This window comes from Phyllobates terribilis, unplaced genomic scaffold (genome assembly GCF_046119375.1).
Source record: "Phyllobates terribilis strain yellow unplaced genomic scaffold, ASM4611937v1 Scaffold_1__5_contigs__length_1240528914, whole genome shotgun sequence".
Classification (NCBI taxonomy): domain Eukaryota; kingdom Metazoa; phylum Chordata; class Amphibia; order Anura; family Dendrobatidae; genus Phyllobates; species Phyllobates terribilis.
In genome coordinates, this window is record NW_027362761.1 from 715,595,653 (window position 1) to 715,619,879 (window position 24,227).

The 24,227-nt window shown below is 44.3% G+C and overlaps 1 protein-coding gene across 2 annotated transcripts in view; it reads right to left on the minus strand.

Moving 5' to 3' along the window:
* Nucleotides 1-2,988: 2,988 nt before the first annotated feature.
* Nucleotides 2,989-24,227, minus strand: part of MYO1F (myosin IF) — a 427,358-nt gene continuing 406,119 nt past the window's right edge. For both annotated transcript variants that reach the window (XM_073686285.1, XM_073686286.1), the window contains 2 exons: nucleotides 15,217-15,386; nucleotides 2,989-4,393 (listed from right to left, as the gene is read on the minus strand). In XM_073686285.1, coding sequence (XP_073542386.1) covers nucleotides 4,317-4,393; nucleotides 15,217-15,386 — 247 coding nt within the window. In that variant the 3' untranslated portion in view covers nucleotides 2,989-4,316. The remainder of the gene's footprint in view (nucleotides 4,394-15,216; nucleotides 15,387-24,227) is intronic.

The window sequence follows — 24,227 nt, forward strand, 5'->3', positions numbered from 1 at the left end:
GCGGAAACGCTTGTAAAACGCTTGGTAATCCACACCCCATGGTCCCCAATGGGATTCCGCAAGTTCTATGCACATGCTGCGGATTTTTCCGCAGCGTTTATGCTGCGTTCAAAAATCCGCAGCATGTCAATTAATTTTGCGTTTCCGCAAGCGGAATTGCCTTTGTCCAATGCATAAAAAACGCAAGGCAATTCCGCATGTGGAAAACGCGCGATAAACGCGTGCGGAATTCCGCATGCGTTTTTCCGGGAGAGGACTTGCAGAAATGAAGCAGAAATTTTCTGCTTCATTTCTGCAACGTGGGCACATAGCCTAAATGACATGCTGCGGATTTTTGTACGCAGCATAAACGCTGCGGAAAAATTCGCAGCATGTGCATAGAACATGCGGAATCCCCTTGGGGACCATGGGGTGTGGATTACCTAGCGTTTACGCTGCGGAAATTCCGCAGCATAAACGCTTGAAAAACGCTACGTGGGCACACAGCCTTAGACCAAAGAATGAAGTTTCAGAGAAAAGGTGAGCACTAGCAGGAGTCCTGTGTCATGCCAACAGTAAAGTATAGTGTAGTGGTCAACAGTAAAGTATAGTGGACACCACAGCCCCCCCCCACACAACATGATGGCATAATGGACCCCACAACTCCCCACACAGCATGATGTCCCCTACAGCTCCCCACACACGCATCATGATGCTTCCCACACAGTATGGTGGGTGGCATGGTGGTGCAGTGGTTAGCACTGCAGCCTTGCAGTGCTGGGGTCCTGGGTTCAAATCCCACCAAGGACAACATCTGCAAGGAGTTTGTATGTTCTCCCCGTGTTTGTGTGGGTTTCCTCCAGGTTCTCCAGTTTCCTCCCACACTCCCAAGACATACTGATAGGGAATCTAGATTGTGAGCCCCGATGGGGTCAGTGACGATAATGTATGTAAAGTGCTGTGGAATATGTTAGCGCTATATAAAGATTATTATTATTATGGTAGACGTCAAGGCCCCTTAGATATAGAATAACAACCCACAGCTTCCCACAAATAGTATAATATACTCCATGCCACCTCCCACACAGTCCCCCACACAACATAAATGACTCCACAACTCCCCACATAACATGATGCACCCAACAGTTCCCCTTAAACACATCACGACACCCCATACAGCTCCCCCCCCACACACAGTGCAATGGAGCCTACACAGCTTGATGGACAACACAGCTCCCCACACACAGCAATCTAGTGAGGTCATTGCATCCAGCTGCAGTCTCAGTAGTTGAATGGTGAAAGAGAGAGCTGACGGCTTCCTTCTCCACCATTGTACTGTATTTAATGGTATATGCAACCTTAAGATTCAGATACCTATTAAATTAAGATGGGGCTGCATGGTGACGCCCGTGGGCCACTGTTTCTAGCGCTTTGGAGGGCTGCACTTTGCCCACCCCTGCCGTAGAAACATCGGACTAAGAGATCTAAAAATACCAAAGAAAAACTTTTGGCCATTACTTTATTTAAGAAGATTTGTAAGATGGATTTCTGTGTGCTATAGACCAGCAGGATCGTAAGGCTAGAAACATCAACAACAGTCCTGTCACAGCTTCTTCTTAGTGAGTTGTGGTTGCAAGCCTCTGTACAGTATGTAGTGATAGATTCAGATTAGCCTTTCACAGGCAGCCAATTCCATCTTTTGCTGTGTTATGAAAAAAGGACATTTTAGTACAGGGCAGATAATATACAGTTTGAGATAAAATGTAGCCTCTTGAGTTGAGGAGAGGTCAATTTTTTACTTAAATTGGGTTTCATTTTCATACTTTTGGTGAATTTTTGTGAAAAATAGGTGAATTAATTCAATTGTATTTTATGCACTTGCAAGTCAGCAGATCAGTAAAACAAGCCAAATCTGGAACAAGGCTCCACTTTACCAATCAGATTATGCTTAGTATCACCTCTCCATTACAGTGAGTACTTCCTAAAGAAGAGAACGTCCCCAGATTGTGTGCTTACTGTAAAGTTAAAGTAAATCTGTGTCCCTGCAATACTGATATCATCTGATTTGCTATTTACATGTTTGAGAAAAGTCTTTCATCTGTCATTATGTTTTTATTATAATTGAAAGGTCCTTTTTAAAGATTTTTATGTAACATGACCTTTAATGTGCTCTAGAATAGAACAATGCCTTCCATCCATTTTTACTCCCCTATATTACCACTTGAGGGCAGAATTAATCATTCAATAATCAGTAGCTGTGCGCATGGATTTCTTTACTAAAACAATTAGAAAGCACTTACCAAGATTCTACTTTAGTGTATATTTTAATAAACTGCCATCTTGTGGTCAGTTTGGTTTAATGCAGGTTGTTATTTATATGGTGTGATTAATTAAAACTCTCCTAACGAAAAATATTAGCCAAACCTGACACCCATCTATAGACAACAGTTTTGGGGTTCTAGCCCCTCTTCAGTACTGAGCCAGGTACTAGCTGGCTGGATACGATGTGTTGATAGCATATGACTTCTGTTTAGTTGGTCAGTATTTTACCTCAGTATTTGTAAGCCAAAATCCGGAGTTGAACAAATACTAAGGTAAAATACTAACCAAATACTGAACGCGCGAATGTGGCTTAAGGCTGGGCAGCCAGTGAAGGGATAAAAGAGTCAAATTGGATCTATTGCTGCTGGGGCCCACACTAATATTGATTTTAGTCCTGACCCCGTCCTTGGTTTTACTGCAAAGAGCTGTAAATGCACAATCACTGTATGGCCATGTTCACATGTTCAGTATTTTACATCAGTATTTGTAAGCCAAAACCAGGAGTGGAACAATCCAAGGAAAAGTATAATAGAAACAAGTCACCACTTCTGGATTTATCACCCACTCCTGGTTTTGGCTTACAAATACTGAACATGTGAACATGGCCTATTAAGGAGTATGTATGTATATTTGGTCTAGAAAGAATAAAAACAACATGTTTGCAAAGTAATACAATTTATTTAACATAATCAGCTTTCAACTCCATACATCTAGTGCATCAATCGACAATTAATTCTAATGCTTTGAAACCACTTGTCAAAGTTAATACTTGTTTCCATAGCAATTGAATTTATTTTTACCTGCTTGAAGTAATCAAAGCCAACTCCACAAAGTTTGGCAAAGTTTAGGCCTCCAAAATCACCAATGAATCTTTGTATACTTTGTGTACGAGCTTTTTACATGGCACTATGCGGTTCACTATTCTATACTATCTATACTATCAATATTTGTAAGCCCAAAGCAGGAGTGGATCATAAAGAGGAAATATAATGGAAATCTATTCTTTGTTTTAGACCACTCCTAGATTTGTCTTAAAGACAATCTGTCAGCAGGTTTTTGCTATTTAATCTGACAGCAGCATAATATAGGTCACAAGAATCTGATTCCAGGGATGTGTCACTTATTAGGCTGTGTGTCGTAGTGTCAAAACAATCAGTGTATTATCAACAGGAGATTATCACTACAGCACTACATCTCCCATGCCAGGCAGTCAGGCTAATCTGTGTAACCTCATCCCACCACTGATTAACACCTTGTTGCCAATTCACAGTTTACACAGCAAGCTGCGAATCAGGGCTGTGCGTGGGGTTATACACAGCCCAAATTTCTTACTTCTGCTACATCTACATCAGACAAACAAGGATTCTATCAAAACTACACCAAGCAGTCCAGTGATACATTGTTGGAATCAGGCTCTCTTTCCCTATATTATGCTGCTCTCAGATTTTATAGTAAAAACCTTTTAAAAGGGTTGTCTACTACCGCACAACACCTTTTGAATGTTTCTAATGTACTTTAAAAAAACAACAACCCAAAAGCATACTTACCTCTTGGACTAGGAAGAATGGCACATCCACATTGATTAAAATGTACATTTTTTTTTTTAATTAGAAATACATTAAAAAGATGTAAGAGATATTCAACATGAGTTACAGACTGACGGGTTTCTGGCAGACAAAGTACCCTTAGTCATAGTCTAAATATACTGAATCATGGGAACATATTTGAAAGCAACATTTTCCATTACAAAAGGATACAAAACCACATTTTTTTTCAATAGCAGTTGTCCCGTAGTGGACAGCCCCATTTAAAAGGCTGGTGCAAAATACTGATCTAAATAGTACTGTGTAAAAGTGGACCAAGGTGAACATTTTTAGACTCCGGACAGATCAGTGCACCGCTTATTTCATTTTATTAAAACTATATGCAGCGTGTATATTGACCTGTATTGGTAACAGGAACAAAATAATGTTCTGCCATTTCATTCTAAGTGCTTTGTTAAAATATTTTTGGCATCATATTTTCTGCACATAATTTCCTGGGAACAGCCCTTCCTTCCCATGAAATCTTCCCTTCCACCAGCCAGAGGGGTCTAAAAGAAAGAGATGAGAATTCTTAATTATACTGTAGAACAAGCACAGAAAAACATTAATGGCATAGGGTATCTTTAAAGAGAATTTCTTACCCCAAAATGTCCAGATATTGGCGTTAAATATAGCAGAGTTTAGTAATTCTGTAGCGCAATGTTATCCTGTTTTGTTATTCTAGACATTGTTGTAAAAGTGACAACATTCATATTGGTTTAACTGCCGGTTGAAAAACTGGTGAACTGCTGTTATATAGATCGCATGTTCTCGCAAAATCAGAAAAATGGCAATATTTATTAGAGCAAACCTTAAAAGATATTTTTTTCTCAGCCAAATTTACCATTGAAATAGTTTTTTGTAAAATGAAAATAAATCATAAAAAGGGTAGACATCTTGTTGCATCCTGGCATGAATATGCCATACCTCTCTTTCTAATATTATGGGATAGGAGTGGTGTGAAGGGGAAGGTTGGGAAAAAAAAAAAGTTCCATGATGTAAACGTGATATGAATGGTTCTTAACATTTGTTTTTCTTGTGGTGGGAAAACTCTTTAACTATAAGTCTGGCTGTATAGACATTGTAGCCAGTATTGCAACTCGGTGCACAAGGTGGCTATGTCATGAACAGACTGGCCCAGAACGAATGCTCCTGGGTCACAACGCTCGGAACAATGAAACCTCATGATATCAATGACCAGTGGCGCTTCTCTAGTTATTTATGATTGATTTTTGTTTTACATTATTTAGTTCAGGTATTTTAACATCTTATTTCACCTGGTTTCATATCCAATTGTGTATAATTGAATAAGTCCCCTAATCTTTGGACACAATCAGTGGGAGTGTTCTATTTTCTATATCTTTATGCTTCTGGAGACCAGGCCCGGCGTCCGCACCCGGCGCAACCGGGCAAGTGCTGGGGCCCACTCGCCGTTGGGTACCCCGGCGCGCTATGGGGCCTGTGAGCTGGGCCCCCTCCCCCCCCGCTTGCTCAGGGCACCGGCCGGCACAATACTTGCCTCTCCCTGTGCCTCCACAGCTCCGGTGATTTCCACGTCTCCTGACTGACTGTGACATGTGACGTCTTTCCACCGCGCCCTCTACTGAGCAGTCACAGTGCAGCAGAGAGCGGGAGTCCGGAGCAGAGCCACAGCAGGTGAGGTGAGTATTTGATTTTTTTTTTATGTATGGAGGCATGGGGCCCAGGAGGCATGGGGCATTGTATGGGGCCCAGGAGGCATGGAGCATTGTATGGGGCCCAGGAGGCATGGAGCATTATATGGGGCCCAGCCTGCATGGGGCATTATATGGGGCCCAGCCTGCATGGGGCATTATATGGGGCCCAGCCTGCATGGGGCATTATACATGTTCACAGACTTGCCAGTGGAAAAGCCAAACTTCACATGCCAGAAATGCAAGCTTGTGTCCCTGTTGGAGGAAAAGTTGCGAAATCTAGAAGAGAGGTTAACTACCTTGAAAATCATTAAGGAAGGTGAAGAGTTCTTAGACAGAGCAGAATTATCTCTTCATGATTCAGAAAGAGAAGAAATTCGAACTGCACCTGACGAAACAGAGGAATGGAAGCATGTGACCCAGAGAAGCAGGAGGATCAAGAGGCAGTCAGCACCCATACTACTCAGGAACCAGTACCAGGCTCTCACGCAGGAGAACCATGAAGAAATACAGCAAAATAAGACTTTGCCAGCAATGAATAACCTTGTAAGCCCTCAGAATCCTCCTGGATGGAGAAAGAAGAATGTTGTGAAGAAAAAACGGAGAGTGGTGGTCATGGGGGATTCCCTGTTAAGAGGAACAGAGGCCGCTATCTGCAGACCAGACATAACCTCAAGAGAAATGTGCTGTCTTCCAGGAGCAAAAATTAAAGATGTGTCTGACAGGATATCAAGACTCTTCAGACCTACAGATCACTACCCATTCCTGCTAATACATGTGGGGACAAATGACACCGCAAGAAAGGACCTGGAAACCATCTGCAGTGACTTTGAAGACTTAGGCAAGAAAGTGAAAGAATTGGGAGCGCAGGTGGTCTTCTCATCCATCCTCCCAGTGGATGGCCATGGAACAATGAGGTGGAATAAGATTCTACAGGTGAACAACTGGCTACTTCGATGGTACCGTCAACAAGGATTTGGATTTCTGGATCACGGAATGAATTACCTATACGATGGACTACTTGCTAGAGATGGGGTGCACCTTACGAAGACTGGAAAACATGTATTTGGAAGTCGCCTTGCTACACTCATCAGAAGAGCTTTAAACTAGAACAATGTGGGAAGGGAAGCAAAAGGCCAGAAAAAGCCATACAGCTGACAAATACTATTGAGATCTCTGCTACTGGAAGTGGAAAGGAAGAACAAAGACAAAACAATTTAAATAATAAAAATATGGGGGGAAGAGAAACCAATCACAAACTAAAATGTTTTTATACAAATGCACAAAGCATGGGCAACAAACAAGGAGAATTGGAACTACTAATGCAGGAAAAGGAATATGATGTCATTGGAATCACTGAAACTTGGTGGGACGATACACATGATTGGAATAAAAGGCTAAAAGGATACAACTTATTTGCAAGAAACAGACTTGATAAACGAGGAGGAGGTGTTGCATTGTATGTTAGAAAAGCGTATATCTGCACAGAGATTGAAGCTTCAGAGACTGGGAGTTCTGTGGAAACTGTTTGGGTAAGAATACAAGGAGAGAACAACGGAAAGGACACCATTGTAGGCATTTACTACAGGCCACCTGGGCAAGCTGAAGATATGGATGAACTCTTTATGTATCAAATGACCAAGTTCTCCAAAAAATATGACGTAGTGGTCATGGGAGATTTCAACTATCCAGACATTTGTTGGGAATCTCTCTCAAGTAAAACTAACAGGTCAAGCAAATTCTTATCCTCTCTTGCTGACAACTTTATCTTCCAAAAGGTAGGGGAGAAAACAAGGGGATCTGCTACTTTGGATCTAATCCTTATAAACAGGGAGGAAATGGTTGAGGAGGTAAAGGTGGCTGGGACCCTAGGAGGCAGCGATCATGCTATTATAGAATTTTGGATAACTAGAGGAGGAAGACATGTGAAGACTCAGACTTCAAGGTTAGATTTTAGAAAGGCAGATTTTAAGAGACTCAGAAAGAGAATAGGAGGGATCCAATGGCTGGATGTCCTTAAGGACAAAAATGTCCAGGAAGAATGGGAAATTTTTAAAAATGAGATTCTCAAAGCACAATCGTTAACAATCCCGAAAAGTAGGAAGAATGGGAAGCATTTAAGGAAACCAGGATGGATGAACACAGAACTTAAACACATGCTAAAAAGAAAGAAAGAAATGTTTATTAAATGGAAAGAGGGAGGCATATCTAAAGAAGATTATAATGCAGTCTGCAGATCCTGCAGGGCACGTATCAGGTTAGCTAAAGCTGACAATGAATTAAGGCTTGCAAGAGATGTCAAAAGCAATAAAAAAGGATTTTGGGGGTATGTCAAAAGTAAAAGAAAAGTCAAAGATGCTATAGGATTTTTACAGGATGAAAATGGAGAAATGGTAAGAGAGGATGTTGAGAAGGCCGAACTTTTTAATTCCTATTTTGCATCTGTTTTCTCTCAGAAAGAAAATGTAACATCAACTGATCTTCACTGTCCTTTTAAAGGAATAGAGGAATCCAAGTTATCTGTAAACAGAAAGATTGTGAGGGAATATTTAGCTAACATAAATGAGTTCAAGTCTCCAGGTCCAGATGAATTACACCCCAGAGTACTGAAGGAGATCGTAGAAGAAATTTTAGAACCACTCTCCATAATCTTTGAAAATTCTTGGAGAACAGGAGAAGTCCCAGAAGACTGGAGAAGAGCAAATGTTGTTCCTATCTTCAAAAAGGGGAAGAAGGTGGACCCAGGGAACTATAGGCCGGTGAGTCTGACTTCTATACCAGGAAAGATCTTTGAACAAATTATTAAACAACATGTATGTAAGTACATGGATAAGAATGAAGTGATTAACCAGAGTCAGCATGGGTTTGTAACTAACAAAGTCATGTCAGACTAACTTAATTTCCTTCTATGACAGAATCACTGACTGGGTGGATCAGGGAAATGCTGTAGATATAGTATATCTTGACTTCAGCAAAGCATTTGACAAAGTATCTCACACCATCCTTATTGAAAAAATGACCAAGTATGCAATGGACCAGGCAACTGTTAGGTGGATTCATAACTGGCTTAGTGATCGGACTCAAAGGGTGGTTGTAAATGGCTTCACATCCAGCTGGATGAATGTCTCAAGTGGGGTACCACAGGGCTCCGTCCTGGGACCTGTATTGTTCAACATCTTTATCAATGATTTAGATGAAGGAATTGAGGGTAAACTGATTAAATTTGCTGATGACACAAAGCTAGGAGGGATAGCTAATACTAGAGAAGAGAGAGAGAGGATTCAAAAAGACCTAAATAAACTGGAGCAGTGGGCAGCAACCAACAGAATGGTTTTTAACAGGGAAAAATGTAAAGTACTACATCTGGGCAATAAAAATGAAAAAAGCATATACAGAATGGGAGGAATAGAGCTAAGCAACAGTACATGTGAAAAAGACTTAGGTATACTAATAGATCATAGACTAAACATGAGTCAACAGTGTGATGCAGCAGCAAAAAAGGCAAATACAATTCTGGGATGTATTAACAGAAGCATACAGTCTAGATCACGTGAAGTCATTATCGGTCTTTACTCCTCTTTGGTCAGACCTCATCTGGAATACTGTGTACAGTTTTGGGCACCACATTTTAAAAAAGACATAGACAAACTGGAGCAAGTTCAGAGAAGAGCGACCAGAATGGTGACTGGTCTGCAAACCATGTCCTATGAGGAACGGTTGCAGGATTTGGGAATGTTTAGCTTGCAAAAAAGAAGACTGAGAGGAGACTTAATAGCTGTCTACAAATATGTCAAGGGCTGTCACATTGTAGAAGGATCATCTTTATTCTCATTTGCACAAGGAAAGACTAGAAGCAATGGGATGAAACTAAATGGGAGGAGACACAGATTAGATATTAGAAAAAACTTTTTGACAGTTAGGGTGATTAATGAGTGGAACAGGCTGCCACGAGAGGTGGTGAGTTCCCCTTCAATGGACGTCTTCAAACAGAGGCTGGACAGACATCTGTCTGAGATGATCTAGTGAATCCTGCTTTGAGCAGGGGGTTGGACCAGATGACCCAGGAGGTCCCTTCCAACTCTACCATTCTATGATTCTATTCTATGATTCTATATGGGGCCCAGCCTGCATGGGGCATTATATGGGGCCCAGCCTGCATGGGGCATTATATGGGGCCCAGCCTGCATGGGGCATTATATGGGGCCCAGCCTGCATGGGGCATTACAGTGGGTACGGAAAGTATTCAGACCTCTTTAAATTTTTCACTCTTTGTTTCATTGCAGCCATTTGGTAAATTCTAAAAAGTTTATTTTTTTTCTCATTAAAGTACACTCTGCACCCCATCTTGACTGAAAAACAACATAAATGTAGAAATTTTTGCAAATTTATTAAAAAAGAAAAACTGAAATATCACATGGTCATAAGTATTCAGACCCTTTGCTCAGTATTGAGCAGAAGCACCCTTTTGAGATAGTGCAGCCATGAGTCTTCTTGGGAATGATGCAACAAGTTTTTCACACCTGGATTTGGGGATCCTCTGCCATTCTTCCTTGCAGATCCTCTCCAGTTCCATCAGGTTGGATAGTGAACGTTGGTGGACAGCCATTTTCAGGTCTCTCCAGAGATGCTCAATTGGATTTGTTATTTTAACTGTGTGCTTAGGGTCATTGTCTTGTTGGAAGGTGAACCTTCGGCCAAGTCTGAGGTTCAGAGCACTCTGGAAGAGGTTTTCAACCAGAATATCTGTGTCGTCTCTGTCGTCCTGTCCCTGCCGCTGAAAAACACCCCCCATATTTCACTGCTGGGATTGTATTGGGCAGGTGATGAGCAGTGCCTGGTTTTCTACACACATACCGCTTAGAATAATCACCAAAAAGTTCTATCTTCGTCTCAACAGACCAGAGAATCTTATTTCTCATAGTCTGGGAGTCCTTCATGTGTTTTTGAGCAAACTCTATGCGGCTTTCATATGTCTTGCACTGAGGAGAGGCTTCCGTCGGGCCACTCTGCCATAAAGGCCCGACTTGTGGAGGGCTGCAGTGATAGTTGACTTTGTAGAACTTTATCCCATCTCCCTACTGCATCTCTGGAGCTCGGCCACAGTGATCTTGGGGTTCTTCTTTACTTCTCTCACCAAGGCTCTTCTCCCACGATTGCTCAGTTTGGCTGGAGGGGCCTGGTCTAGGAAGACTTCTGGTGGTCCCAAACTTCTTCTATTTAAGGATTATGGAGGCCACTGTGCTCTTAGGAACCTCGAGTAATGCAGAAATTATTTTGTAACCTTGGCCAGATCTGTGCCTTGACACAATTCTGTCTCTGATCTCATTGGGCAGTTCCTTTGAACTCATGATTCTCATTTGGTCTGGCATGCACTGTGAGCTCTTATATAGACAGGTGTGTACCTTTCCAAATCGAGCCCTAACAGTTTAATTAACACAGCTGGACTCCAATGAAGGAGTAGAACCATCTCAAGGAGGATCACAAGGAAATGGACAGCATGTGACTGAAATATGAGTGTCTGAGCAAAGGGTCTGAATACTTATGACCATTAGATATTTCAGCTTTTCTTTTTTAATAAATTTGCAAACATTTCTACATTTCTGTTGGGGTGCAGAGTTTACTTTAATGAGAAAAAAATGAACTTTTTAGAATTTACCAAATGGCTGCAATGAAGCAAAGAGTGAAAAATTGAAAGGGGTCTGAATACTTAACGTACCCACTGTATATAGATCTGTGTGTGTGTATATACACTAAAGCATACGCCAACTCCTGGACAGTCTGTGGTGCAACCTGACGTTGGTGGATGGAGCGAGACATGATGTCCCAGATGTGCTCATTCTGATTCAGGTCTGGGGAACGGGCGGGCCAGTCCATAGCTTCAATGCCTTCATCTTGCAGAAACTGCTGACACACTCCAGCCACATGAGGTCTGGCATTGTCCTGCATTAGGAGGAACCCAGGGCCAACTGCACCAGCATATGGTCTCACAAGGGGTCTGAGGAGCTCATCTCGGTACCTAATGGCAGTCAGGCAACCTCTGGTGAGCACATGGAGGGCTGTGCAGCCCATAGAAATGCCACCGCACACCATTACTCACCCACTGCCAAACCGGTCATGCTGAAGGATGTTGCAGGCAGCAGATCGCTCTCCACGGCATCTCCAGACTCTGTCAAGTCTGTCACATGTGCTCAGTGTGAACCTGCTTTCATCTGTGAAGATCACAGGGTGCCAGTGGCGACTTTGCCAATCCTGGTGTTCTGTGGCAAATGCCAAGCGTCCTGCACGGTGTTGGGCTGTGAGCACAACCCCCATCTGTTGACGTCGGGCCCTCATACCACCCTCATGGAGTCGGTTTCTAACCGTTTGTGCAGACACATGCACATTTGTGGCCTGCTGGAGGTCATTTTGCAGGGCTCTGGCAGTGCTCCTCCTGTTCCTCTTTGCACAAAGGGGGAGGTAGTGGTCCTGCTGATGGGTTGTTGCCCTCCTACGGCCACCTCCACGTCTCCTGGTGTACTGGCCTGTCTCGTGGTAGCGCATCTGGACACTACGCTGACAGACACAGCAAACCTTCTTGCCACAGCTCACATTGATGTGCCATCCTGGATGAGCTGCACTACCTGAGCAACTTCTGTGGGTTGTAGAGTCCGTCTCATGCTACCACGAGTGTGAAAGCACAACCAACATTCAAAAGTGACCAAACCATCAGCCAGAAATCATTGGTACTGAGATGTGGTCTGTGGTCCCCACCTGCAGAACCATTCCTTTATCGAGGGTGTTTTGATAATTGCCAATAATTTCCATCTATTGTATTCCATTTGATTGTCAATCAGTTTTGCTTCCTAAGTGGATAGTTTGATTATATATATATATATATATATATATATATATATATATATATATATATATATATACATACACACACACACAGTACAGACCAAAAGTTTGGACACACCTTCTCATTTAAAGATTTTTCTGTATTTTCATGACTTTGAAAATTGTACATTCCGACTGAAGGCATCAAAACTATGAATTAACACATGTGGAATTATAAACTTAACAAAAAAGTGTGAAACAACTGGAAATATGTCTTATATTCTAGGTTCTTCAAAGTAGCCACCTTTTGCTTTGATGACTGCTTTGCACACTCTTGACATTCTCTTGATGAGCTTCAAGAGGTAGTCACCGGAAATGGTCTTCCAACAATCTTGAAGGAGTTCTCAGAGATACTTAGCACTTGTTGGCCCTTTTTCCTTCACTCTGCGGTCCAGCTCACCCCAACCATCTTGATTGGGTTCAGGTCTGGTGACTGTGGAGGCCAGGTCATCTGGCGTAGCACCCCATCACTCTCCTTCTTGGTCAAATAGCCCTTACACAGCCTGGAGGTGTGTTTGGGGTCATTGTCCTGTTGAAAAATAAATGATGGTCCAACTAAACGCAAACCGGATGGAATAGCAATCCGCTGCAAGATGCTGTGGACCATGCTGGTTCAGTATGCCTTCAATTTTGAATAAATCCCCAACAGTGTCACCAGCAAGGCACCCCCACACCATCACACCTCGTCCTCCATGCTTCACGGTGCAAACCTGGCATCCGTTCACCTTTTCTGCGTCGCACAAAGACACGATGGTTGGAACCAAAGATCACAAATTTGGACTCATCAGACCAAAGCACAGATTTCCACTGGTCTAATGTCCATTCCTTGTGTTCTTTAGCCCAAACACTCTCTTCTGCTTGTTGCCTGTCCTTAGCAGTGGTTTCCTAGCAGTTATTTACCATGAAGGCCTGCTTCACAAAGTCTCCTCTTAACAGTTGTTGAAGAGATGTGTCTGCTGCTAGAACTCTGTGTGGCATTGACCTGGTCTCTAATCTGAGCTGCTGTTAACCTGCGATTTCTGAGGCTGGTGACTCGGATAAACTTATCCTCAGAAGCAGAGGTGACTCTTGGTCTTCCTTTCCTGGGGCGGTCCTCATGTGAGCCAGTTTCTTTATAGCGCTTGATGGTTTTTGCAGCTGCACTTGGGGACACATTCAAAGTTTGCCCAATTTTTCGGACTGACTGACCTTCATTTCTTAAAGTAATGATGGCCACTCATTTTTCTTTACTTAGCTGCTTTTTTCTTGCCATAATACAAATTCTAACAATCTATTCAGTAGGACTATCAGCTGTGTATCCACCTGACTTCTGCACAACACAACTGATGGTCCCAACCCCATTTATAAGGCAAGAAATCCCACTTATTAAACCTGACAGGGCACACCTGTGAAGTGAAAACCATTTCCGGTGACTACCTCTTGAAGCTCATCAAGAGAATGCCAAGAGTGTGCAAAGCAGTCATCAAAGCAAAAGAAGGCTACTTTGAAGAACCTAGAATATAAGACATATTTTCATTTGTTTCACACTTTTTTGTTAACTATATAATTCCACATGTGTTAATTCATAGTTTTGATGCCTTCAGTGAGAATGTACAATTTTCAAAGTCATGAAAATACAGAAAAATCTTTAAACGAGAAGGTGTGTCCAAACTTTTGGTCTGTACTGTGTGTGTATGTGTGTGTATGTATATGTATATATATATATATATATATATATATATATATATATATATACATACATACACTGCTCAAAAAAATAAAGGGAACACTTAAACAACAGAATATAACTCCAAGTAGATCAAACTTCTATGAAATCAAACTGTCCAATCTGTGTTAAAGGAGTGGTGACATGTGACAGACATGACAGAGTCTGGAGATGCCGTGGAGAGCGATCTGCTGCCTGCAACATCCTTCAGCATGACCGGTTTGGCAGTGGGTCAGTAATGGTGTAGGGTGTCATTTCTTTGGAGGGCGGCACAGCCCTGCATGTGCTTGCCAGAGGTAGCCTGACTGCCATTAGGTACCGAGATGAGATCCTCAGACCCCTTGTGAGACCATATGCTGGTGCGGTTGGCCCTGGGTTCCTCCTAATGCAGGACAATGCCAGACCTCATGTGGCTGGAGTGTCAGCAGTTCCTGCAAGATGAAGGCACTGAAGCTATGGACTGGCCCGCCCGTTCCCCAGACCTGAATCTGATTGAGCACATCTGGGACATCATGTCTCGCTCCATCCACCAACGTCACGTTGCACCCCAGACTGTCCAGGAGTTTGCAGATGCTTTAGTCCAGGTCTGGGAGGAGATTCCACAGGAGACCATCCGCAACCTCATCAGGAGCATGCCCAGGAGTTGTAGGGAGGTCATACAGGCACGTGGAGGCCACACACAATACTGAGCCTCATTTTGACTTGTTTTACGGACATTACATCAAAGTTGGATCAGCCTGTAGTGTGTTTTTCCACTTTAATTTTGGGGGTGACTGTAAATCCAGGCCTCCATTGGTTAGTAAATTTGATTTCAATTGATTATTTTTGTGTGATTTTGTTGTCAGCACATTCAACTTTGTACAGAACAGAGTATTCACTGAGAATATTTCATTCATTCAGATCTAGGATGTGTTATTTGAGTGTTCCCTTTATTTTTTTAAGCAGTGTGTGTATATGCATACCAATAACTCTCTTGGGTTTATTACAGCAGGGTTTTCTTTCTATTTTAGGGTATCTATTATCTATTAGTAAGGAACCTGCAGTCTACTTTACCTGTGAAGATATTGCTGTCACTCACCTTCTAGTAGAATGTCAATGACATCATTAACATTAAAACTAAGTTCATCAACATCCTGTCCTATGTATTGGTAAATGGCTCTACAACGAGGACCTGCAGGCTTCACCGGTGGTTTGGCCCGACCTACTCCTGGTGGTGGTCTCTGAGTTACACTTTTTCTCCTCTGTGCTCTGAAATAAAAATAAGCCACTGATAATATTTTAGTGCTGTAAAAAGTAATTTCTAAAAAATTTTAAAAATTGCTGGAAATTCTAACACATCCTATTGTCAACAAAATCCAATGGCATGCCTTGCAGCTCCACATGATGACAGTCAATTGTTGACCAGCTATCTAGGAACTACACCATATTTGAAATGTTGGCATGTTTAAACTTTTCTTTACCGCTAACAAGTGTTTTTTTTGTGGTAGAAAATAGAAAACCTATAGGAGTAGTTAGAAGAAAACACAATAGTCCACTCTCATTAATGTGTAGCTACACTTTTTTTTTTTTTTATAATAAAGTGGTGAAGTTGGACACAGTCTTTATTAGAGTTTTAGCCTTAGGCCACGTTCACTATTTGGTCAGTATATTCCATCAGTACTTGTAAGCCAAAATCAGGAGTGGACCAGTCAGAGGAAAAGTATAATAGAAACATGTGCACCACTTCTGCCTTTTTCACCCACTCCTGGTTTTGGCTTACAAATACTGATGTAAAATACTGACTAAATACTGAACGTGTGAATGTGGTCTTAAAGGGAACCTGAAACTGGATTCATGCTGCCCGGACCTCAGCATGAATAAGAACCTGGCTGTGCGATAGCAACCTGGTGTGACCTTCTCTGAAATGCTGCATTTCAAAGAAAACAATTTGAAAAGTCAGACGTGGACGAAGAAGAGAGACCTGTTTAGCTTGTCACTGTCCATCCAGCCAGCTTCACTCCACACCACTTCAATTGTTTGACTGGTCTCTTAACCCTCTTCTGGGCTTACCCTGGAGGGGTGTAAGTAAGAGGCTACCTGGTCTTTCACTAGAGTCTCTGAAGGTGAGGTTAGGTTTGTGCTGCAGGTAGCCACCAGGTACCACTCCAGGGCAGTCCCCAGAACAGCAGCAGCTGACCCCAGAGGTCAAGGACAGAGGCATAGACTCAGAGTGTCAGGCAGGACAGGATCAGGATCACTGGTGGTATGGATACTGGTGTCGGTTTGGACAGAATGGCTGGTTCAGACAGGATGGCCTCAGGATCACTGGACAGGTACTGGTGCAGGATTACAGAATGGGTTCAGGAACAGGGACCTGACAATGGACTAGTAGTTTAGAGACACGTTAGAGACTGAAGCTGCTCAGGCAGCTCCCTACAGTGAGGGGTGCCTGAAATACCTAATGCCTCCCAGCTGTAGGCTGGGGACATTTCCGTGTGCGCATGCTGCCGCTTTAAGAAGTGGAGAGCACGTGCGCGCCCTAAGCATGTTGCTGGGAGCTGGAGCCTGGGAGCCATGGTGGGAGTTGGAGCAGGAGATGCCCCCAAGCTGCCATGGGAAGCATGCAGGAAGGAAGGGGAAGCATGCAGGGACACCGGCATTACAGTACCCCACCTTACGCCCCCTCCTCTCCAAACTTGAAAAGAATCTCTTCAGAAGAAGTGGGGTATGAATATTCTCCACGGGCTCCCACGATCTCTCTTCGGAGCCAAATCCTTTCCAATCCACCAGGCTGGATGCTTCAACTTGTAGGATGTGGCATTGTTTTGCTTGACGACCTCGAAGGGACCAATAAAGCAAGGACCCAACTTTTAAGATGGACACATTGACACGTATGTATCTCGAGGAGAGCCACACATTATTCCTTGGATGAAAACTTGGTGGATTCATGCGTCTTTTGTCAGCATGCCTTTTCATCCATTCGGACAACTTCTCAAGAGTGGCTTTGGTGTCCTCCCAGATCTTGTCAAAATCTTTAGTGAGAGCATCGGCTGCATCCAGAGGACACAGAGATCTGTAATAAAGTCCATAGCGATGTGCTGCCAGGGAACTGAAGGCCCAGAAAGTGGTAAAAGTCACCCAGACGGAAGTTGCCAGGGAGTCTTGTTACGAACACAGGAAGGACAGGCTGAAATGAATTCCAAAATATCCTTTTGCATGGTTGGCCACCAATAATGACATGAGATAAGTTACAAAGTCTTTCTCTGCGCAGCATGACCAGCTAACTTTGAAGAGTGCCTCCACAGCAGAAATTGCCTCCTATCCGATTCCGACATTAAAGTCTTCCCTGGAGGAATCTGAGACAAGTTTACTAGAGCCACAGTAACTATCTTGGAAGACTCTATGATAAGTTGCGGTTCCTCCTCTTGGTTGGTGGGTAGGAATGACCTAGAAAGCGCATCCACCTTGACGTTCTTCTCGGCTGGCCAAAAATGAAGGACAAAGTCAAAGCAGGCAAAGAAAAGCGACCACCTAGTTCTTATTGTCAGTGTATATGCCGACCGGATGAACTGCCCCTTCAAGTAGGTAATGCCATTCCTCTGAGCCATCTTAATCACCAACCATTCACAATCGCCGATCGAGTAGTTACGTCCAGGGAAAGAGAAGGCCTAAGAGAAGGAACCGCAGGTGACCATTCGACCAGAGGAAGACTTCAACTTGAACGTGCCCTAGGAGATGAAGCATCCACTTCCAGGAAGAATTATTTGTTGATCTCAGGTCTATGTAGTGCAGGAGCAGAGGAGAAGGCCTGTTTTAGGTAGAGAAATGCATCCTCAGCCTCCAAAGGCCAAACCTCCAAACCTTGGGATTGGTGCCCTTACGGATCATCACTGCGATGAATGTGGTCTGAGACAAAAGTGAGGAATAAATTGTTGGTAATAGTTAGCAAATCCCAAAATTGCTGAATTGCCTTAATGCCAACAGGACGAGGCCATTTGAGAATTGAAGACACCTTCTCAGGATCCGTATTCAAACCCGTGTCCGAGATGATATATCCAAGGCAAGGCAGAGAGTAGTGATGAGCGAGCACTAAAATGCTCAGGTGCTCGTTGCTTGAGTCGAGCAAATTGGAATGCTCGAGTGCTCGACCCGAGCAACGAGCCCAATGTAAGTCTATGGAAAACCCGAGCATCTTTCCGATGGTCCCCCTCCTGGAGGTCTGCAGGGCCCCTAAAAGTTGCCCAAATCGATGGGAACAGTGCTGAAATGACATAGAAACAGCATGGGGAAGACCCCTGGAAGCATCTGACTCCCAGGTCACTGCTGTGAACAGTGTTGTCAGAGTATTACTCCACTTTTATGGACTGACAATAAAACATACAAAAACTAAACTAAAATGGATTTTCCTGCGTAAAATGTTAAGGAACATCCTTTCCAGGGTAATGAATTCTATATAAGGCAAAATAAGCAACCTAAAACAAAAATGCTCCTCCACACCTTGGGCTATGTTCACGTGTAGCGTTTTTGATGCATTTTTGCACTTTTGCATTGCTTTCAACGGTGAAAAATACATTTAAATGTCAATGTAAATGTCATTTTAATATTTTACTACCTTATCTGGCCATGTGGTGTGTGAGACATAATCAGACACATCCTGTTTCATTTATGAAGGAGGGACTCTGAAAGTCACACAGCCTATTTTTATAGGGCCATCAGGCAGCCCTTACTATTCTTAAAAGGCCAGTAGTCGGCCCTCACTATTCTTAGAGAGCCATCAGCCGGCTATGCTTTGTTGTTCCCATTATTAAAGAGTGGGTCTCCTATACTCTTATTGCGTATGCAATGACTGCAATGGCTGGCTAAATTTAGGAAAAACCCCAATACCAATTGTGGTATGACTCCTCACTCGGCCGCTTTTGGAAGTAGACTCAGGAATCGTGTTTTCTCTGCAGGCTTTATTATGTGGCATAAAGCTCTGCACTCCAGCAAAATAAACACAGCCTTACTGGCAAAACAACAAAACAAAAAGATAAATGATAACACAGTCCATAGCAGTGTGGGATTAGCCACACAGGTAGTAGTCCCAGCTTCCAGCTCCTCTCTGAGCTGTGGCCTTCCAGTCTGGAGTCTTTGCCACTCCAAACTCAACAACCCAAAAAAAATGGTAACTGAGCATTTAAACCTTGCTCAGCCAGACCCTTTAAAAGAGTTAACCTCCAGCATATAACATGCTGGCAGAAAGTCTATTGGTTTCAGTTCACACAGGCCAGCAACCTGCGTGACACATACCTCCCCTCATATACCATACCAGCGACTGTCACACAATTTAAAGACACATAGAGGAGGGCCTCCGTAACAACATGTTCCCATTATAAAGGAGCGGTTTTGCTATACAGTTATTGCATATGCAGTTTGCATATGCAGTTTGTAGTCATTGCATATGCAGTGACTACAACGGCTGCCTAAATTTTGGACGCACTCCAATGCTCCTTGGAAGAGATGTAGAGAAGGGCCTCATGAAAAAAAATGTTCCCATTATAAAGGAGTGGGTCTCCAATACTTGTAATGCCCATGCACTAAGTGCATGGGATGAAAAACACTTACCCTTGGGGGGTATACATGAACATACTGTATAACAAACATTTTCCTACGGACATCATAAACACCCGTTAAAAAAAAATATGTGGCTGTTGCATCACGGTTGATTCACTGTCACCCTGCTGATATGGTGGTTGAGGATGAGGTGGAGGACAACAGAAAATAGACAAAATCAGAAAGCGTATACCCATGTCTGGGTGTGAAGAGGTGCATGGGATTAGACCTCCCAAAAAAAAGACACTGGATTTGAGTTTGTCATTCGATGGTGTTGAGAAGTCTGGCCCAATCCAGCCCTTGTTCATTTTTATAAAAGTCAGCCTGTCAGCATTTTCAGTTGACAGGCAGATGCGCCTATCAGTTATAATTCCCCCGGCAGCACTAAAAACCCACTCTGACAAAACGCTAGCGGCAGGGCAGGCCAGGACCTCCAAGGCGTAGAGAGCCAGTTCATGCCACATGTCCAGCTTGGATACCCAATAATTATAAGGCACAGAGGAGTCACGGAGGATGTTAGTATGGTCGGCAAGGTACTCCTTCAGCATCTTCGTAAAATTACCCCTCCTTGTGAGAGTACCCTGCGCATCAGGGCCTGTGCGATGGTAGGGTCTGAGAAAACTCTCCCAGAACTTTGACAGTGTTCCCCTGCCTCTGCTGGATCGTATTTTTGTCTCTCTCGCCTGTACTCCTTGGTTGTCAAACAAACTGTGACCTCTGCCGCCAGCATTTTCAGATGGGAACTTTTTTAATAATTCCGCAACAAGAGCCTTCTGGTACTGCACCATTCTAGTAGACCTGTCCGCCGCGGGAATGAGAGATAGAAAGTTCTCCTTGTAGAGTGGGTCTAGAAGTGTCACCAACCAGTAATGACTGTCACCCAAAATTTGGACAACGCAAGGGTCACGGGAAAAGCAGGGTAACATAAACTCAGTCATGTGTGCCAAACTGCAAAGAGGCAAGACCTCCGTGTCCTCACTAAGAGGACGACTGACCATGCTTTCCTCCTCATCCTCCTCCTCCCTCTCCTCAGGCCATCCACGCTGAACAGACGGTATGACAGTTGTGTGGGTAGTACCATCTATAGCGCAAGAAACTAGCTCCTGTTCTTCCTCCTCCTCCTCCTCATTGTCACCCAATCCACGTTGGGATGTGTGGAATCACCCTGTATAGTTCCTTGCTCCCCCTGCAATGCCTCCACTTTAATTGTGAGCAGCGATCGTTTCAGAAGATAGAGAAGCAGGATGGTGATGCAAATTATGGCGTTATTGCCGCTCATCATCTTGGTGGAGTCCTCAAAGTTTTGGAGGATGGCACAGATGTCTGACATCCATGCCCACTCCTGAGCTCTTATGTGCGGAGGCTGACCTGAATAACGACAGGCGTTTTGAAGTTGGTACTCAACAACTGCCTTGTGCTGCTCACAAATCCTTCCCAACATATGCAACGTTGAGTTCCAACGTGTGGGGACATCGCACACAAGTCGGTGAGCTGGAAGCTGCAAACAATGCTGAAGCACGGCAAGGGCAGCTAAGGCTGTAGCTGACTTTCTAAAATGGGCACGCATGTGGTATACTTTGAAAAGAAGATCCGGGTAGGTTTTGAGAGACCGCTGAACCATGAGGTTGAGCACATGGGCCAGGCATGGTATGTGTGTGAGCTCGCCTCACTTCAGAGCCGCCACCAGGTTCCGGCCATTGTCACACACGACCATGCCTGGCTGTAGGTTCAGCGGTGTGAGCCACAGATCTGCCTGCTCTTTCAGAGCTATCCACAACTCTTCAGTGGTGTGCGGTTTGTCATCTAAACATATTAGCTTCAGCACAGCCTGTTGCCGCTTGGCCAAGGCAGTGCTTCCAGCTTCTGACTGATATGGTCATTTCGGAGATGGAAGCTGAAGAGGAGGAGGAGGAAGTGCAAGAGCTGTAGAATGTGGGGGCAATCCTGATTGACCCAGGGCCTGCAATCCTCGGCGTCGGGAGGATATGTTCTGTCCCAAGGTCGACTGGGTCCGGGCTTCCACTATATTAACCCAGTGTGCCATCAACGAGATGTACTGTCCCTACCCACAAGCACTTGTGGTTAGGTGAACCTTCCCAGTAACTGCGTTGTTGAGGGCATGGCTAATGTTCTGGGACACGTGCTTGTGTAATGCAGGGATGGCACACCGGGAGAAATAGTGGCGGCTGTGGACTGAGTACCGAGGGACGGCCATCGCCATCAGGTTGAAGAAAGCTTCCGTCTCCACGAGCCTAAAAGGCAACATATCGAGCGGAAGCATTCGCGAAATGTGTGAGTTTAGTAGTGTGGCCTGTGGGGTGTTGGCTGCGTATTTGCGCTTGCATTCCAAGGACTGGGGTAGGAACAACTGAATGTTGCGCTGAGACAAGGGCGTGGACATTGTTGCTGATGGTGGTAGTTGCGAGTGTGCAACGACAGGTGCAGGGCGGGAGGCATCTTTGCATGCGCCATGGACTGGGGATTGGCGGCACACTCAACAGCGGAACAAGCAGTGGTGTCACCTGCAGACCCTGTTTTTGGACCCTGGCGTTCGGCCCACCTAGTTGGGTGCTTTGCTGTCATGTGCCTGAGCATGCTGGTGGTGGTCAGGCTGCTAGTTTTGCTACCCCTGCTGATGCTGGCCTGGCAGATCGTGCAAATGGTCTTTTTGGGGTTATCTGCAGAGTCTTTAACAAACAACCAGATTCGGGAAGACCTAACAGTCGTACTAGCAACTTCCGTTGTGCTGGTGTTATAGGGAACGGTTGCCCGCCTTATGTCTGTGGCCACCACACTGCTTGTTCCTGCCTGTTGTGGTGCTATGCCTCCCTCTTCCTGTATGCTGCTGTCCTCGCTCTGCACGTCACCTTGCCAGGTTGGGTCAGTGACTTCATCGTCCACCACCTCGTCTTCCACTTCTGCACCCTGGTCCTCCTCCTGACTTTCTGGCAATTGTGTCTCATCATCATCCACCTCTTGCGACAGTAATTGCACTTTCCCACCATTGCCTTTGTGCAACCGTGGCTGCTCAAATATTTGGGCATCGCTACACGCGTTCTTTTCTTGCCCTGCTTGAAGCTGGCCGGGCAAGAGGCCCGAATCTATAACTGGAAAAGTGAACAGCTCTTCTGAGTGTCCAAGTGTGGGATCAGTTGTCTCCGGGCACTCAGCATGGTGGAAGGAAGGAGGATCAGGGTGAGGAATATGCGGTCCAGACTCACGGCTACTGAGACTTGACCATGTGGAAGACAGGGTGGAGGTGGCAAAGTGACTGGAAGCATTATCTGCTATCCAACCAACAACCTTTTGACATTGCACTGGGTTCAATAGTGGTGTGCTGGGTTCCCCGAGCAATTGGGACAGGAAGGTTGGGCGACAAGATGTGGGTGTTTGTTGTGGCATAATTTCAGCTTGCCCACGGCCTTGGCTTCTGCCTCTGCATGCACCATCACGTCCACTTCCCCATCCGTTGCCACGTGCCTTGCCCATTTTAAATGGAGGATAATATTTTGCACGGTCGCTACAAATGGCTGGATTTGTACCACAGTTATATGTGATACATCTCACGGATGCCCACGGTTTTAAATAGCGGGCTTGTAGTTTCCTATTATTGCCAGCGACCACGTGTGAATAGCTTTACTGACACACTGCTGCCAAACTGTAAATGGAGGACAATATTTTGCACGTTCACTACAATTTTCTGGATTTTTATCGCTGTAATATGGGATCACATCTGATGATGGAAAAGATCTGGCTGTATTCTGCAGTACTAACAAGAAAATGTCCCTCACACAGCAGCACCTCTCCCTACTCTGCCTACCTGAAGGTTAGACTGTGACGAGCATGGCGTGACCGGATTTTATATAGACCCGAAGACGCTATGCGGCCAGCCAATCACTGTAATGCCACAACCAAGATGGCTACGGCTTTACAGTGAGTGGCAGACAACCCCTGCATGTTCATTGGCTCTCTAAAGAGCGGCAGACATGCAGGGCGGGGACCCGGGCTCCTGCCTGAGCATCCCGGAAATACCGAGTGCTGAGCATCTCGAGCAGTGAGATGCTCGTGTGAGTAGCGAGCATGCTCGCTCATCACTAGCAGAGAGGACTGTTCAAAGATGCATTTCTCAAATTTAGCAAACAGGGAATTGTCCCAAAGCCTTTACGAGACTTTGCAATTGTCCCTCCTATGAGAAGTCTTATCTGGAGAGAACACCAGGATATCATGCAGATAAATCACCATACAAGAGTAAAGGAGATCTCGGAAGATGTCATTCACAAACTCTTGGAAAACAGCTGGGGCATTACTGAGCGCAAATGGCATAACACGGTACTCATAGTGTCCGTCCAGAGTGTTGAAAGCAGTCAACCACTCATCTCCTTGGCATATGCGAATTAGGTTGTAGGCTTCTCTCAGATCGAACTTGGAGAAGATCTTGGTATGTCTAAGACGATCAAATAATTCCGGGATTAGTGTCAACCAATATTTGTTTTTAATCGTGATCTGGTTGAAACCTCT